General features: G+C 48.1%; 1 protein-coding gene across 3 annotated transcripts in view; it reads left to right on the top strand.

Annotated features, from left to right (window-relative positions):
* Nucleotides 1-17,626, top strand: part of TSHZ2 (teashirt zinc finger homeobox 2) — a 431,876-nt gene that overhangs the window by 245,971 nt on the left and 168,279 nt on the right. Inside the window, exon 2 of one of the 3 annotated variants that reach the window (XM_004759876.3) lies at nucleotides 8,198-11,146. In XM_004759876.3, the coding sequence (XP_004759933.1) occupies nucleotides 8,198-11,146 (2,949 nt within the window). Of the gene's footprint in view, nucleotides 1-8,197; nucleotides 13,221-17,626 lie in introns of those variants that run through there. The other 2 variants (XM_004759875.3, XM_045082073.1) reach the window with 2 other exon arrangements.

Raw genomic sequence — 17,626 nt, 5'->3', positions numbered from 1 at the left:
AACTGATGTCAGCTGTCTGTGGGTTCAGGTGGGAGGTCAGGATATGCCGTGTTTATAAAAAGCCTCGGACAGGCCCGGGAGGTTGGGAGGTTGTCCTACAGCCTTGGTGGTTTGCATACGTCATCGTATTTGATCCTTCTCTCTTTCCTATGAAGTAGACACTGTAATCATTCCCATTTCTGTAGACAAGGAAGCGAAGCCTCCGGCAGGTTTAGCAACTTTCCCATGAAGGAGTAAGTGGCAGATCTGAAGGGAGACCTGCCTGATGCCACGGCCCAGGGGCCATCCTAGTTCTTCATTAACGGGTCAGTCCTTGAATCAGTAACTTTTGTTTTCCTCCTGCTCCATGCTTCCCAGTGTAAACTGGGAGCAGTGGTCAAGGCCCCAGGCATTTCATCTTTTGGCTCTTGGAGAGGACGGGGGCTGGCCCTCTCAAAGATGCCTTGTCTTCTCCCAAAGCTGGTACCCCACACACACACATAAGAGCACAGGGAGAGAGAGAAGCAGATTGCTAAATATTGTGGCACTAATTAACAGTTTTGCAGTTCACGGTGGGGCTTCTCAAACTTGTCTGTGTGGAGGAATTCCCTGGGGAGCTTGTGAAATGCCTCCTGCTCTGTAGGCCTGGGTTGGGGGGAGAGTCTGCATTTCTAACGCACTCTCAGGTGATGCTGCTGCCGCTCTAAGGACCAAGCTTTGTGCAGTGAGGGCTTACCATCCACTTTCTGTGTCCCGACAGAGCCCCATGAGCTGGGCAGGCTTGGGACTATCACCCTTATTCCACGTGGTAAGGAATCAAGGTCAAAGATCTGGTCTACAGAAGGACCAGCAGAGCGCACCCAATCTTCACACTCTTTGCCTGCCCTGGATGCCTGGGTTCCGAGGGTGCAGTCGGGTGGGTCCCAGACATACTTGGTTTCATTGGCAAGGTGTAGCCACACAATTCTGGCAGCCCTTAGACCACCCCACCCCATGGCTAGTCCCACACCCTTTCGCTCTGATGGAAATTTCCCACGGCCCGCAGCTCCCCTGCGTCTATCTAAATGAGTGCCAACGACATTCACCTTTGCAGCTGAGAATTCTTTTTCTTCCATCTGGCCTACTTGGCCCACTTCGGTTACCTGGCCACCTCCACCTCCCCTTCCGTGACCTCGTTCTATCCCAGCCTCGCAGCGTCCGGCTTCTCTCCACAACTCATCCCTCTACTGTCCTCGGCCTTTGGAGACCCGGTGACGGGCGCTCCGGTGGAACTTGACTAAAAAGTGTCTCGCATGTGGTAGCTGCAAAGTAAATATTTCTTGATTAAATTAATAAACAGACAAACCACAAGGTGATGACAGAGGATCCCCTTCCCCTCATGTAAACTCGCGTTGTCCTTTGCTCGCTGATGACCAAGACGCAGAGCAAGATACAGAGCGAGATGAGAAAATAGCTTCATGGTGCAAAATGATTGGAAAAGGGCTCAGAAAAGTGCCCACAAGAAGAGACGTTAACTAAATGGATGTGTTTTTTGCTTCACTCAGACCCCACCTGCTATGCACCTCAGCATACAAGTAAAATGTTTCCATTAACCAAATGGTCTATAGGAAATAATAAAAGAGATGCGTCGTTCTCAGTGACCTTCAGAAAGCTCTGGGTCCGTCTCTAGAGAGCACTTACCGTCTCGGGAGAAGCCCCCAGCCCACCCCCCACCCCTCACCGCTGCACCCAGCCCCTCTCCACCATTCTTTAAATAAGGATCTCGCTTTGTTCAGTTCCGACCTTCCGCCGCAGGGAACAAGCCCTTCTCTCTGGACCCGTGTGTACACGTCACCCTTACATGAATGAGTTGTGTGTAGTGGGACAGGGATTGAAAAACCACATACTGTGAACGGTCCTTTCCCTGTTGAAAATGGTCCTGTTTAGAAAGGTACGTGAGCTTCGACGATCTCCCCAGTCTACAGGGAGATGGAGCCTGGGCTGGGGGGTAACTAGAGTCTCAGAATGTGATATCTGCGCTCCTGCAGCATGTCGGGGACCCCCCTCTTGGCCCTCTAGCCCGGCACGTGCTGAAGCACAGAGCTTCGGCTCCCGCGAGCCCGGCTCCACAGGGCCCTCCCTCGGGCCCGGCCACCACGGGAAGTACCTCCACCTCCTTGAACAACATCTTATCTCTTTACTCAGCCTGCCAACCAGAGTGCCAATGAGTGCCAATAATAATGTACATATTCACGGGTTTCTAGACCACAGTCACCAAAACACTAGAGTCTTGTGACGGGGAGGCCTTCCTCCGTGTCGCCATGTGGCATACCTACGGGGCCCACGGCGAGAAGTCTTCGCGAACCCTTCCTCGACGTCGACGGCTGCTCTACGCACTGTGGAACTTTAGTGTGATTTTAAACTGTCATTTAGTGGGCTACATTGGTGAAAATGATCCTGTCACCACTGGATATGTTTTCAAATGAGGTCTTGGTTGAGTTCTGGTTTAGTTTTTTGAAAATCGACCTTCTTGAATTTGATTTTATTCCTGTCCCCACCTCTCCTGCCCCTTTAAAAACTGTCAGTCAGTGTTTGGGACGCCTGGGTGGCTCAGTGGGTTAAGCCTCTGCCTTCAGCTCAGGTCATGATCTCAGGGTCCTGTGATCGAGCCCCACATCAGGCTCTCTGCTCAGCGGGGATCCTGCTTCCTCTCCCCTTCTCTGCCTGCCTCTCTGCCTATTTGTGATCTCTGTCTGTCAAATAAATAAATAAAATCTTAAAAAATAAAAAAGTAAAAACTGTCAGTGTTTATGCAGCAAACACTTCATGGTGGCTTTTCAAGACAACGACAAAAATGTATGCCTCGCAAAAAAAAAAAAAGAAAAAAAAATCTGTTATCTACCACCATGCCACCCAGGAATTATTTTGCACAATTTCATTTAATTCATTCTGAAGAGACAGACATTCTTGGAACAATTGAAATCATAATTTTAAAAAAATTGTTTCTCTTTTGTTTTTTTAACCTTTGATAGAAGAGAAAATTTCTAAATTTAGGGATTTATTTCTGAATTTTAACCATATACTAATAGGGTAAAAAATTCACAGCATGCAAAATATATTTCTCAGGTGACTTTTTTTTGTAAAATCAAGAATTCAGGAGAAGACCAGCTTAATATTTGCAGGATCTATATCGTGGAGCAGCTAGTGTACTTTATTCGTGACAAAGCTCATCCATACTTTGAAAGTTCCCACATGTGAGTCTTTTTTTTTTTTTTAAGATTCAATTTATTTCTTTGACATAGAGAGAGAGACCACAAGTAGGCAGAGCAGCACAGAGAGAGCGAGGGGGAAGCAGGCTCCCTGCTGAGCAGAGAGCCCAATGCAGGACTCGATCCCAGGACCCTGGGATCATGACCTGAGCTGAAGGCAGAGGCTTAACCCACTGAGCCACCCAGGTGACCTCATGTGAGTCTTTTTTGACTCAAAGTCTGCTCACGTTAAGAGCACATTTTCTGATGCTTTGCAGTCTTGATGCTTCTTTTCAGTCTTGCTACTTAAAAGTTTAAATTCACAGCTCAGGGCTTTCTAGCAACAAGAACGTTGGTGGCTATGTTGGTCTGAAAAGATGATTTATGGGATTATGGGATTGTTCTGGTTTTATTGTTGAGAGGAGCTGGTCGGGGATGGTTGTAATTCTCACCTGATCTATATTGAAGGGGAGGGAGGCAGCATTGCCTGTAACAGGTAACAGTTGCACATGGGGGTGGAGTTTGCAACTGGAATAATCCTTTTGCTTTTGCATGATCTATTCATTCATTCGCTCAGATAATTTGTGGACACCGATCTGCACCAATGTGCAGTCTGAGTGCTGGGAGAAGCAAGGTCTCTGTCTTCCCGGGAGACAAATATTTCCCCTTCGCATTTAGTGGGAGGAAAGAATCAAGCCGTGGGGAAACCAGAGGATTTCAGAGTCGGGTGGGTGCCACCGGATCTCAGTAAGCAGGGAGATGTGATCTGGAGTTATGCAGAGAAGGGGAGACTGGTCAGGACAGGCTTCTCCAGAAGAGACCCTGTAAGCACAACCTGAAGAATGAAAAGGAATCACAGCGTGAAGGTCCAAAGAACTTTCCAGGCAGAGAGGTCTGCAGCTGCAGAGAACCACATCAGGGAAGGGATTGGCAGGTTCAGGAAGGAGCGAGTACAATGTCACCTCTCGGGCGTGGAAAGCAGAATGAGGGTATGGAAAAATCAAGCAGGGAGGTTGAGGCCAAGTCCTACAAGCTCTGCAGACCATGCAAAGGGTTTGGATTTCATTTTAATGCAGCACAAAAACAATGCAGGGGTTAAAACAGAACAATATCACCACCCAATAGCTTATTCTTTGGAGAAAGAATATTCTAGCTGTTCTCTGAAAAACAATCTGGAGGATACAGAAGCAGGAAGGCCACTTCCTCACCCTAGGGAAGAATAATGGCGGCACAGTCGGCGCGGTGGTCATGTACAAGGGAAACCATCCGTGGAGTCAATCACTTAGAGCACTGAGAGGGTTTGCTTATGAATTCGCCATCCTGGGGATGGGCAAGCATCATGTGGCCAGGATCCGGCAGCAGCAAGGGATGAGATTCGAAATTTAGGTTGGAAAGGGAGATGTTTGCCACCACAGAGTTTGATCTTGAACCTGAGATCCACAAGGAGGTTCTCCAGAGAACAGTTCTTTTCATTGTGCCTTCGCATAATTGTGATCATCTTCTTTTGTTGAATAAGTATTCATAAGAATAAACTTGCCACTCATCCACTTTACCAAGATTTACACACGATGCAATCGTATTAAACAAATCATCGATAGTGAGAGAGAGACAGATACTCATTACGTACCCAGATCACCATGTTCTGGCTGTCTTTCCCCTCGCGTCAGCCGCCGGTGGCACACGAAATCACTTAAGTCAAGCGAACGGCTTTAAATGTATAATATTAAAATGTGTTTTTAAAAACTCCTTGGAACCCTCAGCCATCGTTAAAATACACTCGCTTTGACGGATGCTTTGGCACTTTCTTATGAAGCTTTTCAATGCGTTACCTTATCGGGTGCATGAGATTTAGTCTGTTCTGCAGAAGAAAACAGACAAAAAGGGTCTCTCAGCACGAGTTACTCTTCTGTAAAGGTTATAGTAAACATATCAATGCCTAATTAAGCAGAAAATTTTATCTGTATTGTGGGGGAGGCGTTTGCTGTCTCTGACTTCTCTTCTGGGGAATCCATTTAGAAGGACAAAGTAGATTGGAGAGCTGAGCTGGTCCGGAAAGCTCAGCTTCCAAATGTCAGCCAGGGGGGAAAAAAAAAAAAAAAAAAAAAAAAAAAAAAAAAACCACCTCTTTTCTCCTTGTGTGAAAATGACTATATTGGGTGGGCAGATTGGGGTGGGAGGAGTGTGCGTGCACACATACACTCGTGTACATACACTCATGCACGTCTCCTTTATACACACACACACACACATGCACACACACGCACACGCACAATAACATGACTTGCTTCCCACCAAATGTCAGGCCCTGTGCTAGGCACCAGAAATACTGAGATGCGTAAAACCCAACCGTGCTCTTAACCCATTGCAGTGATGGAAAGTCCTCTTTTCCCCTAATAGATTCCCCCCCCCACTGGCTCTGTGTGTGTAGGAATGTATGTGTGTGCGTGCGCACATGCACGCATGTGTTGCTGTGATGCTATGATCATACTACTCAGGGATGTGGTAACTGTATGTCTCGGTTGGCCTGGAACAGCCTTGGCTAATGAGTCTTGTCCCAGTTTTTGAGCAATAAAGCTCTTCGAATTCTCAAAAGTGACCCTGTTTGATTGATAAAATTTGCCTGACTCTGGAGTATTTTGCTTGGCTGTGTAACAACTCATTTATTAATTTTATAATAGGCATCCTCCTTGAACTTAATGATATGACTAACATACCAAATACTCATTTACAAACATACAAATTGGTCCTGGAAAAATCAAATGCAGTGAGGGGGGGGGGGGGTCTAACGTAGACATCCAGCTGTTTGAAGCGGAGTTTTTCTTGCAAGCAGTGACCACTGATGAATGGTTGCCCAACTAGATTGAGTAGCTTTTGTTTTTTCAAGTCAATGTATGGAACTGGAGACCAGCAACACCAGTTTAACGAAAAACTTGACAGCTTGCTAGGAAAGCAGTAACACAACACCAGTAACAATACAATAATTAGCAAAACCACCAACCTAGTGGCTAAACTGTTTTTTCATTTCCTCTTTTTTTTATGGTATCATGCTTTTTCAAAAAAAAATTATTTATTTGAGAGAGAGACAGTGCACATGGGGTGGGGAGGGGCTGAGGGAGACGGAGAGAGAGAACCTTAGCAGTCTCCCCACTGAGCATGGAGCCTGACACAGGGCTCGGTCTCACCACCCTGAGAGCATGACCTGAACTGAAATCAAGGGTCGGATGCTTAACCAACTGAGCCACCCGGGCACCCTATATCAAATGCCTTTGAAATCATGGGCTCTTATCTCCAGCATTCCCATAGTTCTCCTCTCCGAAGTGATTGTCAATCTAGTGACATTTCAATGAACCTTTAACTTTAGGGTCTCCACAAAGTTTTCTTATTGGTGAGGCTGGTCATAGAGAGTGGGCTGGTGTGGTTAGGACCATGGATTCTCTCATCAAACAGACCAGAGAAATGTCATTACTCTGAGATGCTAGTTCTGTGGCATTGGGTAAACTTCTTAACCTCAGAGCCTCAATTTTGTCATAGTTCCCACTTCACGTGGATAATCACACAAAATGAAAGAAGGCATTTGCGGTGGTCAGCAAAGTTCCTAGGAGATAGTAGTTCATCAATAAATGGTCATCTTCAGCAGCCACAGCAGGAACCTTTGGAGTGTCTGGCTGGAGCCAACTTATTTCTCTCTCCCCCCACCAAAAAAAATCACTTGTCTTTTAAATCCCTCTGCCCGCCTCCCAGGACAGACCTCCACACCTGATCTCCCTTTTTCAAGCTTTCTCGCTGGTGAACAGAAATGCGCCCCCACCCTAGGGTTTCTCCCAAGGACCCACCTGCACTAAGAGGGGAGAGAGAGGCTAACAGGGGGAGAAAACATTGCACTGAGATCATGCAAGCCTTGCAAATCTAAGACTGAGTCTCCTTTGCTTTTGTGCTTCTTTAGTTACATTTTATCCACGTGGCTCTGAAAAGGCCAGGTGAAGGAAATGAACACATGGGCATAAATAGTCACTTTCCCCATATCTGTTGATGGATATTTGCCCATTAATTCCCTTTGCACCCGCTCTCTCATGCCTTCATTTTCCCTATGCAATTACTGGCCCTAAATCCTCTCAGAGAAGGGAAGGCATGCATCTCCAATAGCATTTTGCATCTACAAATCAAACGTATAATTGGCATCTCATGACGGGTACCCACAAATCACAAAGCATTTGAAATTACAGGCACAAGATCGAGAGGGCATTTTCAGCCTTGTATGAAAAGGTCTTCATAAACCTGTTTGAGAATAATAGGATATTCCCCAAATCTCCCATTCCGACATCATTTGCTATTATTTTAAAATCATTATGTTTGCTGAGCTTACATAATTTTTCAGCTATCAATGGAAGATTTCCTTCAATACTCCATAATCTCTCTTTCTGCTGTGTGACTCTCTACAAATAAAAATGTTATAACAAAAAGAGACTGGCTATCAAAAATATGATGGCCATGCATCTAAATTACCTGTGAGCACTCAACAATGATTTATTAAGAAATTGTATGCCAGTATATCCCAGTGTCTTGAGGAACCCTACCACAGAGATGCTAAGAGTCAAGTCTTAGTTTTCTTATGAGCCAACATCCTTCTCTAGAGAGATCTGTCTTTGTAGGGTTGGAGTTTCCACCCAGCTTTCTTGAAAGTCCTACCTATGGACTTAGAGACTGTCCCACTGTTGGAGCATTGGAGTGATACCCCTTAAGTATGAAAATTATTAACTTGGGACCCTGGGCATTTAAAAGATGCGTGACTCCTCTATCAATTAAAAACAAAGACATGAGATAGCACAAAAGATATCATTTGGCTTTTTCCCGTGTCCGTGGCTTGCAGTTCACAAAAACGTAAATTCCGCGGCTATCCCGTCCGTTTCGGAAGCGCTGAGTCTCAATGGGGAGCTTGGGTCGGCAGAGGTCACTTGTCATCTTACCACATCTCTTCTTCTTCTCCTTCGCAGGCTATGCCCAGGAGGAACAGCTGAAGGAAGAGGAGGAAATAAAAGAAGAGGAGGAGGAAGAGGAGGACAGCCGTTCAGTAGCTCAGTTTCAGGGCAGCAATGACCCGGGGACAGACGAGGAGCTAGAAACGGGCCCAGAGCAGAAGGGCTGCTTCAGCTACCAGAACTCTCCCGGGAGCCACTTGTCCAACCAGGATGCGGAGAACGAGTCTCTGCTGAGCGATGCCAGCGATCCGGTGTCGGACGCCAAGAGCGTCTGCGGTCAGGATGCCTCGGACCAGAAAGCCGGCGTGCACCCCAAGCTGCCCAACGAAAGCCACAACTGCATGGATAAAATGACCGCCGTCTATGCCAACATCCTGTCGGATTCCTACTGGTCGGGCCTGGGCCTCGGCTTCAAGCTGTCCAGCGGCGAGCGGCGCAGTTGCGACACCCGCAATGGCAGCAGCAAGACGGATTTCGACTGGCACCAGGATGCGCTGTCCAAGAGCCTCCAGCAGAACTTGCCGTCCCGGTCGGTGGGGAAGCCCAGCCTGTTCAGCTCGGTGCAGCTGTACCGCCAGAGCAGCAAGATGTGCGGGACGGTGTTCACCGGGGCCAGCCGGTTCCGCTGCCGACAGTGCAGCGCGGCCTACGACACCCTGGTCGAGCTCACCGTGCACATGAACGAGACGGGCCACTACCAGGACGACAACCGCAAGAAGGACAAGCTGCGCCCCGCCAGCTACTCGAAGCCCCGGAAGCGGGCTTTCCAGGATATGGACAAGGAGGACGCTCAGAAGGTTCTCAAGTGCATGTTTTGCGGCGACTCGTTCGATTCCCTCCAAGACCTGAGCGTCCACATGATAAAAACAAAACATTACCAAAAAGTGCCTTTGAAGGAGCCAGTCCCAACCATTTCCTCGAAAATGGTCACTCCGGCCAAGAAGCGCGTCTTCGACGTCAACCGGCCGTGTTCCCCCGATTCGACCACGGGCTCGCTGGCGGACCCGTTCTCCTCCCAGAAGCCCACCGGCCTGCAGCTCTCCTCCAACAACCGCTATGGCTACCAGAACGGCGCCAGCTACACGTGGCAGTTCGAAGCCTGCAAGTCCCAGATCCTCAAGTGCATGGAGTGCGGGAGCTCGCACGACACCCTACAGCAGCTCACCACCCACATGATGGTCACCGGCCACTTCCTCAAGGTCACCAGCTCGGCCTCCAAGAAGGGCAAGCAGCTGGTGTTGGACCCCCTGGCCGTGGAGAAGATGCAGTCGCTGTCTGACGCCCCGAGCAGTGACTCGCTTGCTCCCAAGCCTTCGGGTAACTCCGCTTCCGAGGGGGCAGCCCCAACCCCTGAGCTGAAGAAAGAGGGCAAGAAGGGGAAACCGGAGGAGAGCAATAAGGGTGAGAAGGGCATGAAACGGGAGGAGTACGACGATCCCCTGCAAAAGCCGTTAGACCCCACGGTGAAATATCAGTACCTAAGGGAGGAGGACCTGGAGGACGGCTCCAAGGGCGGAGGGGACATTCTGAAGTCACTGGAAAATACCGTCACCACAGCCATCAACAAGGCCCAGAACGGGGCTCCCAGCTGGAGCGCGTACCCCAGCATCCACGCAGCCTACCAGCTGTCCGAGGGCGCCAAGCCTGCTCTGCCCCTGGGATCCCAGGTCCTGCAGATCCGGCCTAACCTCCCCAACAAGCTGAGGCCCATTGCCCCCAAGTGGAAAGTGATGCCGCTGGTCTCCGTGCCCGCCAACCTGGCCCCATACACCCAAGTGAAGAAGGAGCCGGACGACAAAGAGGAAGCCGCCAAGGAGGGCGGGAAAGAGAGCCCCCAGGAGGAGGCGTCGCCTTTCAGCCACAGCGATGGGGACGCTTTCGCCAAAAGCGAAACCCCGTCGGAATCCAAGAAGGCCGAGCCTTGCCTGCTGAAGGAGGAGGCCAGGCTGGGGGAGGAGGGCGGCGAGCCGGAGAAACGGCCGACCCTGGAGCCCGCGCCCTCTCTCAGCAACGGGTGCACGCTCCCCCCGCGGGCGCCGGCCCTGCCGTGCATCAACCCGCTCAGCGCCCTGCAGTCCGTCCTCAACAACCACCTGGGCAAGGCCACGGAACCCCTGCGCTCCCCTTCCTGCTCCAGCCCAAGCTCAAGCACAATTTCGATGTTCCACAAGTCGGCTCTCAGCGTCATGGACAAGCAGGGCCTGAGTCCCGCCCCCACGCGGCCAGCCAGCGTGTCCAGGCGCTACCTGTTCGAGAGCAACGATCAGCCCATCGACCTGACCAAGTCCAAGAGCAAGAAAGCCGAGTCCTCGCAAGCACAATCCTGCACGTCCCCCCCTCAGAAGCACGCTCTGTCTGACATCGCCGACATGGTCAAGGTCCTCCCCAAGGCCACCACGCCCAAGCCCGCCGCTTCTTCACGCGGGCCCCCCGTGAAGCTGGAAATGGATGTCCGGCGCTTCGAGGACGTCTCCAGCGAGGTGTCGACGTTGCATAAGAGGAAAGGCCGGCAGTCCAACTGGAACCCTCAGCATCTCCTGATTCTGCAGGCGCAGTTCGCCTCCAGCCTCTTCCAGACGTCGGAGGGCAAGTACCTGCTCTCCGACCTGGGCCCTCAGGAGCGCATGCAGATCTCCAAGTTCACGGGGCTCTCCATGACCACCATCAGCCACTGGCTGGCCAACGTCAAGTACCAGCTGAGGAAAACGGGCGGGACGAAGTTTCTGAAAAACATGGACAAGGGACACCCTATCTTTTATTGCAGTGACTGTGCCTCCCAGTTCAGAACGCCTTCTACCTACATCAGTCACTTAGAGTCGCACCTGGGTTTCCAAATGAAGGACATGACCCGCGTGGCCGTGGAGCAGCAAAGCAAGGCGGAACCAGAGATCTCCCGCGTGTCGTCGGCTCAGAGGTCTCCGGAAACCATAGCTGGCGAAGAGGATACAGACTCTAAATTCAAGTGTAAGTTGTGCTGTCGGACATTTGTGAGCAAACACGCGGTAAAACTCCACCTAAGCAAAACGCACAGCAAGTCACCCGAGCACCATTCACAGTTTGTAACGGACGTGGATGAAGAGTAGCTCTGCAGGTACGGGTTTGCTCCCAGGTGATGGCCCAGTAGCCTTGTGAGGAACGTCCTGATGGGAGATGGGTCCGTGTAGAGGCAGCTCATGTGTCTCGGTACCAAGAGGACAGTAGCCTGCTGGAATAGGACTTATTGGTATGAGAGACTAGAACATAAGTCCTAAGCGTCTCACTGTCCCCGGGTTAGGGTCGGTGATGAGTAGCAGGAAATGGGTTCAGAGACCTGGAGTTCACAGAGCCCCGCTGCGTGGGACGTGACCTCCTTCCTGACCCAGGGCCCAGCTCTGAAGGTCCAGCCAAGGCTACACCTCGTTTTAGTTAATACGTGCGGACTCCGTCACTGTCCCGTTTCACCCCCTCGCCTTCCCATAGCGATGCTAATGACTTAGACTGGAGCGAAGGGTGAGCCGCAGGACGAACCCTGTAGAGTTCCTGGGGGCAGCTGCTATGCAGAGATCGCTCCAGCAGCTCGTGAACTTGATGATTATTATTACTTGTAATTCATGCTTTTGCAGCTTCCTTTCGGGCCGGTTGCTCCCTTCTCTCCCATCCCTCTGTTTCTTGCCTCCGTTAGGTTTGTTGGGAAAAAGCTTCTGCCTGTGTAGTCAGTCAGACGGCAGGAAAATATGCTCTACAGAACACGGAGGTCAGAGAGAGGAAGCGTGTTTTCTTCTCTCGTCCTCTGGTTTGCTTTAAGATAGACTATTCTCAGCGTCCACGTTTAACCAAGGTAGCTGAACTGCACACCCTTGAGTTTCCTTTACCTAAAGAAACGGATGACTTTCTGAACACCCATTGCTGATGCGCATGGGGTCGGTCCCACAGCTTCAAGTTCATCTGTGTCATGTATCATAGAAGTTCTGTGCCTTGTATAGTCACCAGTGCCCAGACTCTCTATGTCACCTCCAGGAAAGAGGACAGAAGCCAAGGTCAAATACGTTGGCAGACTTGGCCCCACCGGCCGCTTTCAGATGTTTTCCGGGCTGGGTCCTTCACATACTCCTTTCATCGCCTTCTTTTTTTCTTTTTTTTTTTTCTTCTTCTTCTTCTTTGTTTTTTGTTTTTTTTTTTTTTTGTATTTTGTCCACTTCCTTCTCTCAGCATGATACCCCCTACATGCTAGGGGCCCCCACACGCACTCAGGTTGTCCTCCCCCTCGGGCCCCACGGACAGGGACCTGACTTGACTTAAAGCTTCCACACGTTCGAGTCCAGTTTCCATCACGCGAGGTGACCGATTCGTTCTTTGGGTCACTTCACAGTAAGAGTATCAGCAGTCAGTGTAACATATAAGCCCTCACTAGCCCCTAGTGTCAGAGCTTTTGTTTCTAAATAGGAGATTTTTGGATCAAGCCACAAAAGTGTGAGCCGTAGCCGAGTTCCAGGCAGAGGAGAGGTACTTCTGTGGTGTGGCTTTGGGTTCACCTCGCGGCCAGGTGGGGGGGGGGGTGCCAAGTTTGAGGATGGTCAAGAGGAAATAAAGGGTGAAAATCTGGGACTGTCCCCTCACTGAGAAGATCTAACAGCTTCTGATAAAAGGGGACCCCATCCTATAACTAACGGCTCCTTGGGTCCAAATGAAGACTGTTGTTTTGTTTGCATGTTTTTATCATGATAATTAAAATGTGTTACTAGCAGATTCATCTCTTGCTTTCCAAGCATGATCTGTTCAGCTCACACCATTGAAAGAAAAGCCAAAATTCATCTATTAAATTCTATAAGTGAGCTTGGGGCTTGGCAACATTCTATTTATTTGCTATATAACATTTTATATCGTATGTAACTTGCTATTATACTTTTCTGGTGAAAAAAAAAAAAAGGGTGGATATATACAGAATACCCAGCGAGAAGAGATGTTTCCAATCCCATAGTGGTAGGTCCAAACCATGGTGAAGAGGACAAATAGGGAATGTTTATTTGTGCTACAATAAAGACCAATTTTCCACCTGTTAGGTCTGTAATCATTCTTTGAAAAAAATATCACTGCCAAAACACTGCGATACGTAAATAGAAAGATGGGAGAGAAAGAAAGCCTTAGTCAAAATATGAAACATGTATGTCTGTTCAGGAAGCAAAGGTAAACTGGTCATTTGGAAAAACCTACATAAAAGGCACTTAACAAATCTGTTAAACACATGGCTAAGGTTTTCTCATCCCTCTGCATGTGTACAAAATAAATATTTCTGATTTGGACCTCCGAGGCCCCACGTTAGAGAGCTACCATTATATGAAACCAAAGCTCCGTTCTTAGATAAACACCATGATGCTGTGCTCGTGAAATAGGACTGAGTTTGAGTATTTAAGGAAAAAGAAAGTTTGAGTATTTAAGACTCATTCAGAACTATAGGTGTATACGTGTGTTATGTGTACACAAAAAATGGTGCGTGTGCATGGTGTGTTTGTGTTAATACTAAAGACATTACAGTCTGCCTGACTAGCTCCCACATTTGCACGGAGGGGGACTTTCTATTCCTCTGGCCACGCATGGGAAGAATTCCTTCACCCTTGAGGTCCTCCCTTAGGACAGCATCCACACAGTACCTTGTCCACTGCTTAGAATTAACCAGATAGGTTTTTAAATGATCACAAAATGAGATCACTGTTATCCAGAACTCTAATTTTCGTTGGTATGCATGATAGCGCAAATTGTACAAAATGACATGATGTTTTAGAAAGCATGGTCAAGATGTTATGGAAAATTTGGGAGCTTTGCCCTATCTCTGTTCTCTGTGGGACGCAAATTTTGGCCTGAATTTCCTTTCCTTTCTTAGATAGGTCGTAAATCCTGCTAAAGGCTCTGCCAAATATTAAAGGCAACTTTTCATTAAAAATTAATTAGATGATGTTAAATGCGCATCCCTATTTTAGGACAGAAGTAATCTAAAACGATTTCAGTAAGTATCTGCATATACCTTTAAAAACCACACGCTCTCGAATAATAGGAATTAAACAAAGAGCAAATCAATGAGTCTAAAATGCACAAGGACTTGAAATTATAGTCATTATCATGTAATACAGTATACAAGTTTAAAGCACACCTAGCCTTGAAATTCGGGGCAAAAATGAATTCTAGTCCAATAACTGCCACCTTTGTTTTGGGTGACTTGTTAAAAACACACATTCAGGGTGAACAGCATTTAAACTTACCAAATACAATACAGGGTACGCAGTTAAATCTGAATTTCAGATACACAGCAAGTAAGTTTTTAGAAGAAGCCGTCCCAAGCGTTGCAGGGGCCATATTTGTATTGAAAAAGGTGCTCATTGTTTATCTGAGATTCAGATTTTCCTGGGCATTCGGTATTTTTACTCGCTCAGTCTGGCAACCCTAACAATATGGATTCTATGGCATTCTGGAGAAAGCAAAGGGCTGGATTAATTAATGTCTATAAGATACATCACCCTTTCATTCATCCATTAACTAAATATTCCTCCTTCCCTCCCTGCCTCCCTGCGTTTCTTTCATCTTACAACAGACATAGGTTTGCTTTGACTACGCACCAGCTTCTGCTCCGCAATGGCTGTGTAATGGTGAACTAGCAGACATGCTGATTATGATAGCCAAATGTGCCAGCCCTGCGGCAAGTGCTTTACAAACATTATTCCACTTGATTCTCACAAAACGGCCCTATAAGGTAGGGGTGGATTCAACCGTGTGACGGGAGAAAAAGGAGGCAGAGAGATTCTGCCTGAATTCCTACAGTCGCATAACCTCGCTCATGTGTTATCACCGATCCAGAAGGCCATCTCTCCAGGCCCCACACCGCGCTGATCCCGGGGAATAAACCGGTGACCAGAATAAGAATCTGCCTTTGAGGCTCGTGGTAGACACGCAGACGGGTGGCCCCGGGGTAAACGCTGAATGGAGGAAGGGGGGGTGGGCATCTGCCCGGTCCCCGAGGGAATGATGGTTTCGGGGGCTTGTGATGTTAATGCTTCCTCTGGCTGCCGAGGCTCTCGGGCTTGGGTGCAAATCCTAACTCATCCTCCCTCCCTAAGCCATGGCCCAGTTCTCTGTCTGTAAAATGGGGACATGGTGCTCCCCTCTTAGAAAATTTGTGAAAATTAAATAAGCCTGTGTAACTCTTTTCCAAGAAGCCTGGCAACTAGTAGGTTCATGGGAAAAGTTAGTCCTCCACAATGCCCGCGGGTTTCTGCCGTGTTCTTCAGGCTCACTTGAAGTGTGTAGAAGCTGTGGGCTCTCTCCAGATGCCCCCGCGGAACCCTCAGCTTGCAGTTTGATCATAATGATAGCAAATGACAGCAAAACTCCCACTTACGGGCGTCTTCCACAGGCCAGGCATGGTGATTCATGCCACTCTGATTTTGCAAGGAGCTCTGAGGGCTTTGTGATTTGTCCCTGAGTGTGCAGTCAGGACACAGAGGGACTCCAGCTTAGGACTGTTCCGCACTCATCACCTTTTTCTGCCTCTTGGCTTCTCTGCCACCTTGCTTGATGGTTTCTAGATGCTCCCATGGCCACATGGAAAACAGGGCTATAATCCTGACACATGAGCTAGAGATAGGCAAGAGCTCCCCTGAGCTTCTCAGAGGCTCCGGTGGCAAACTGAATATGGAAACTCAGGGGCCTGGGACTGGCCCACAGCCTAGAGCACAGCATCCTCAATATCCTGACTGTGATGTCCTTGGCCAGTCAGCCAATTAGACATTTACCATATAGCATCCAACCAAGGAATGACCCGAATTCCAGTGAAAATATACACTTACCGGAATTTTTTTTTTTTTTTTTTTTGATCCTCATCCTGACTCTCAACTCTCATTTAGGGGAAACAAAATGAAAATTCAGAAACAGGGTCAGCTATAAGACTCATGTATTTCCTACACAGCAAGAAACAAATGTGTCATCGGTTTTAATGTTTCCATTTTATGCAAGCGATCTGGCTTCCGTCCCTCGCGAATCGCCGGTCCCCTTCTCTGTTGCTCTGTCCCCCTCATTGGGAACCTTCGAAATCTCAATCCTGACGTGTATAATTTGGTGCTTTAATATAGAGTAACATTATTTTTCATTTACTCCAATCTGCCATCAGTATCATCTTTTCATTTAACCAGATGCAATTCTTTTTTCTTTCGCTAAATTGAAAATCCATGAGCGACAGGGAGTGCAATGTTTTAATTAGCTCATATTTTTTATATGGATTTATGTCTTTAAAATACATTTGTGTAATTCTTCAGCTAAATTAAAAACGTCTTTCCGCGAAAGTGAGGAGGGGAAAATAAAGAGCTGAATTGTGTCATTAGCTTAGGTAGATACAGATGGAGAGCAGGACCTCACGAGGGTGGGGCGGGGGGTGGGGGGGGACACACGGCAGTTCCTGGAGCATCTGCCCAGCGGATTCTGAACTCGCCCCTTCATTTAAAGAAGTCTTTCTCTATAGAGATTTCACAGCAACGGCTTGAGGAGGGATGGTTTTTTTTGGAAGGCCCCTAGGAAGTAAACAAGCAGCTACCTTCAACGAACTAATTTGAAACCGAACCAGCCGCCAAACAAAACAGGCAGAAAAGAAGAAGAAGGAGGAGAAGTCATAATGATAAACAGTTTCCCCTGCATTTCTCTTTGTCTTTTTTTTTTTTTAACTATCAAGTTTAAAGCTTTCCACAGTGCCTTTTTTTTTTTTTTTTTTTTTTTACTTTATAGGAGACAAGTGACATTCTGTGGTAAATGGGAGGCAAAGCCATGCAGAACTGAAATCTCTCTAATGCACTGACACTAACTTGCCCTCTATTGTTGGAACCGAGCAGGCTCTCATGATTGTTCATCAAACGGCTCCTAATGCAGTTAAAGCATTCAGCTATAATTTCTCCTTGCATTTATAATTACTGTCATAGACTGCACACCTCGGTGAGCAGATTAAAGCTATAAACTATTTAGCCACGGCTCTAAGACGAGGAACTTGATTTGTCTGGCAGGAATTATTTGTTAGAGAGCTTGACACATCACATAAAAATGACTCAACTTGATGAAGAACAATGCATTTTAGCAATGCGGGGATTTTAAATCACTTCTGATGCCACGCCCCGCAGGAACCGCAGGGCGGTGTGTTCCATGATATGTGGGCCACGGAGATCACGTTAGGGGTACCAGAACAGAAGAGGCTGTGATGTGCCGCTGCTGGCTTTCCGGACGCTTCCCCTGAAAAAACAGGAGTTGGTTGGAAATCAGTGCATGTCATGTCCTCCCATTAAATCCAGTGTAAATGTTACAGGAGGCTCACCAGGCAGGGAAAAGGGGGCTGCCGGGAGCCGAAGGCGCAATCACCTTTGGGGGCCTTTAGAGAACTTTGTGCTGCTGTCGAGAACACAAGCCCCCAGAGCCCAGGAAGCCGGGACTCCGTGGAGA

Source organism: Mustela putorius, unplaced genomic scaffold (assembly GCF_011764305.1).
Source record: "Mustela putorius furo isolate JIRA1106 unplaced genomic scaffold, ASM1176430v1.1 tig00000592_pilon_pilon_pilon, whole genome shotgun sequence".
NCBI classification, from domain to species: Eukaryota; Metazoa; Chordata; class Mammalia; order Carnivora; family Mustelidae; genus Mustela; species Mustela putorius.
The sequence above is the reverse complement of the archived record's forward strand: the minus strand, read 5'-3'. Positions and strand labels throughout refer to the sequence as shown.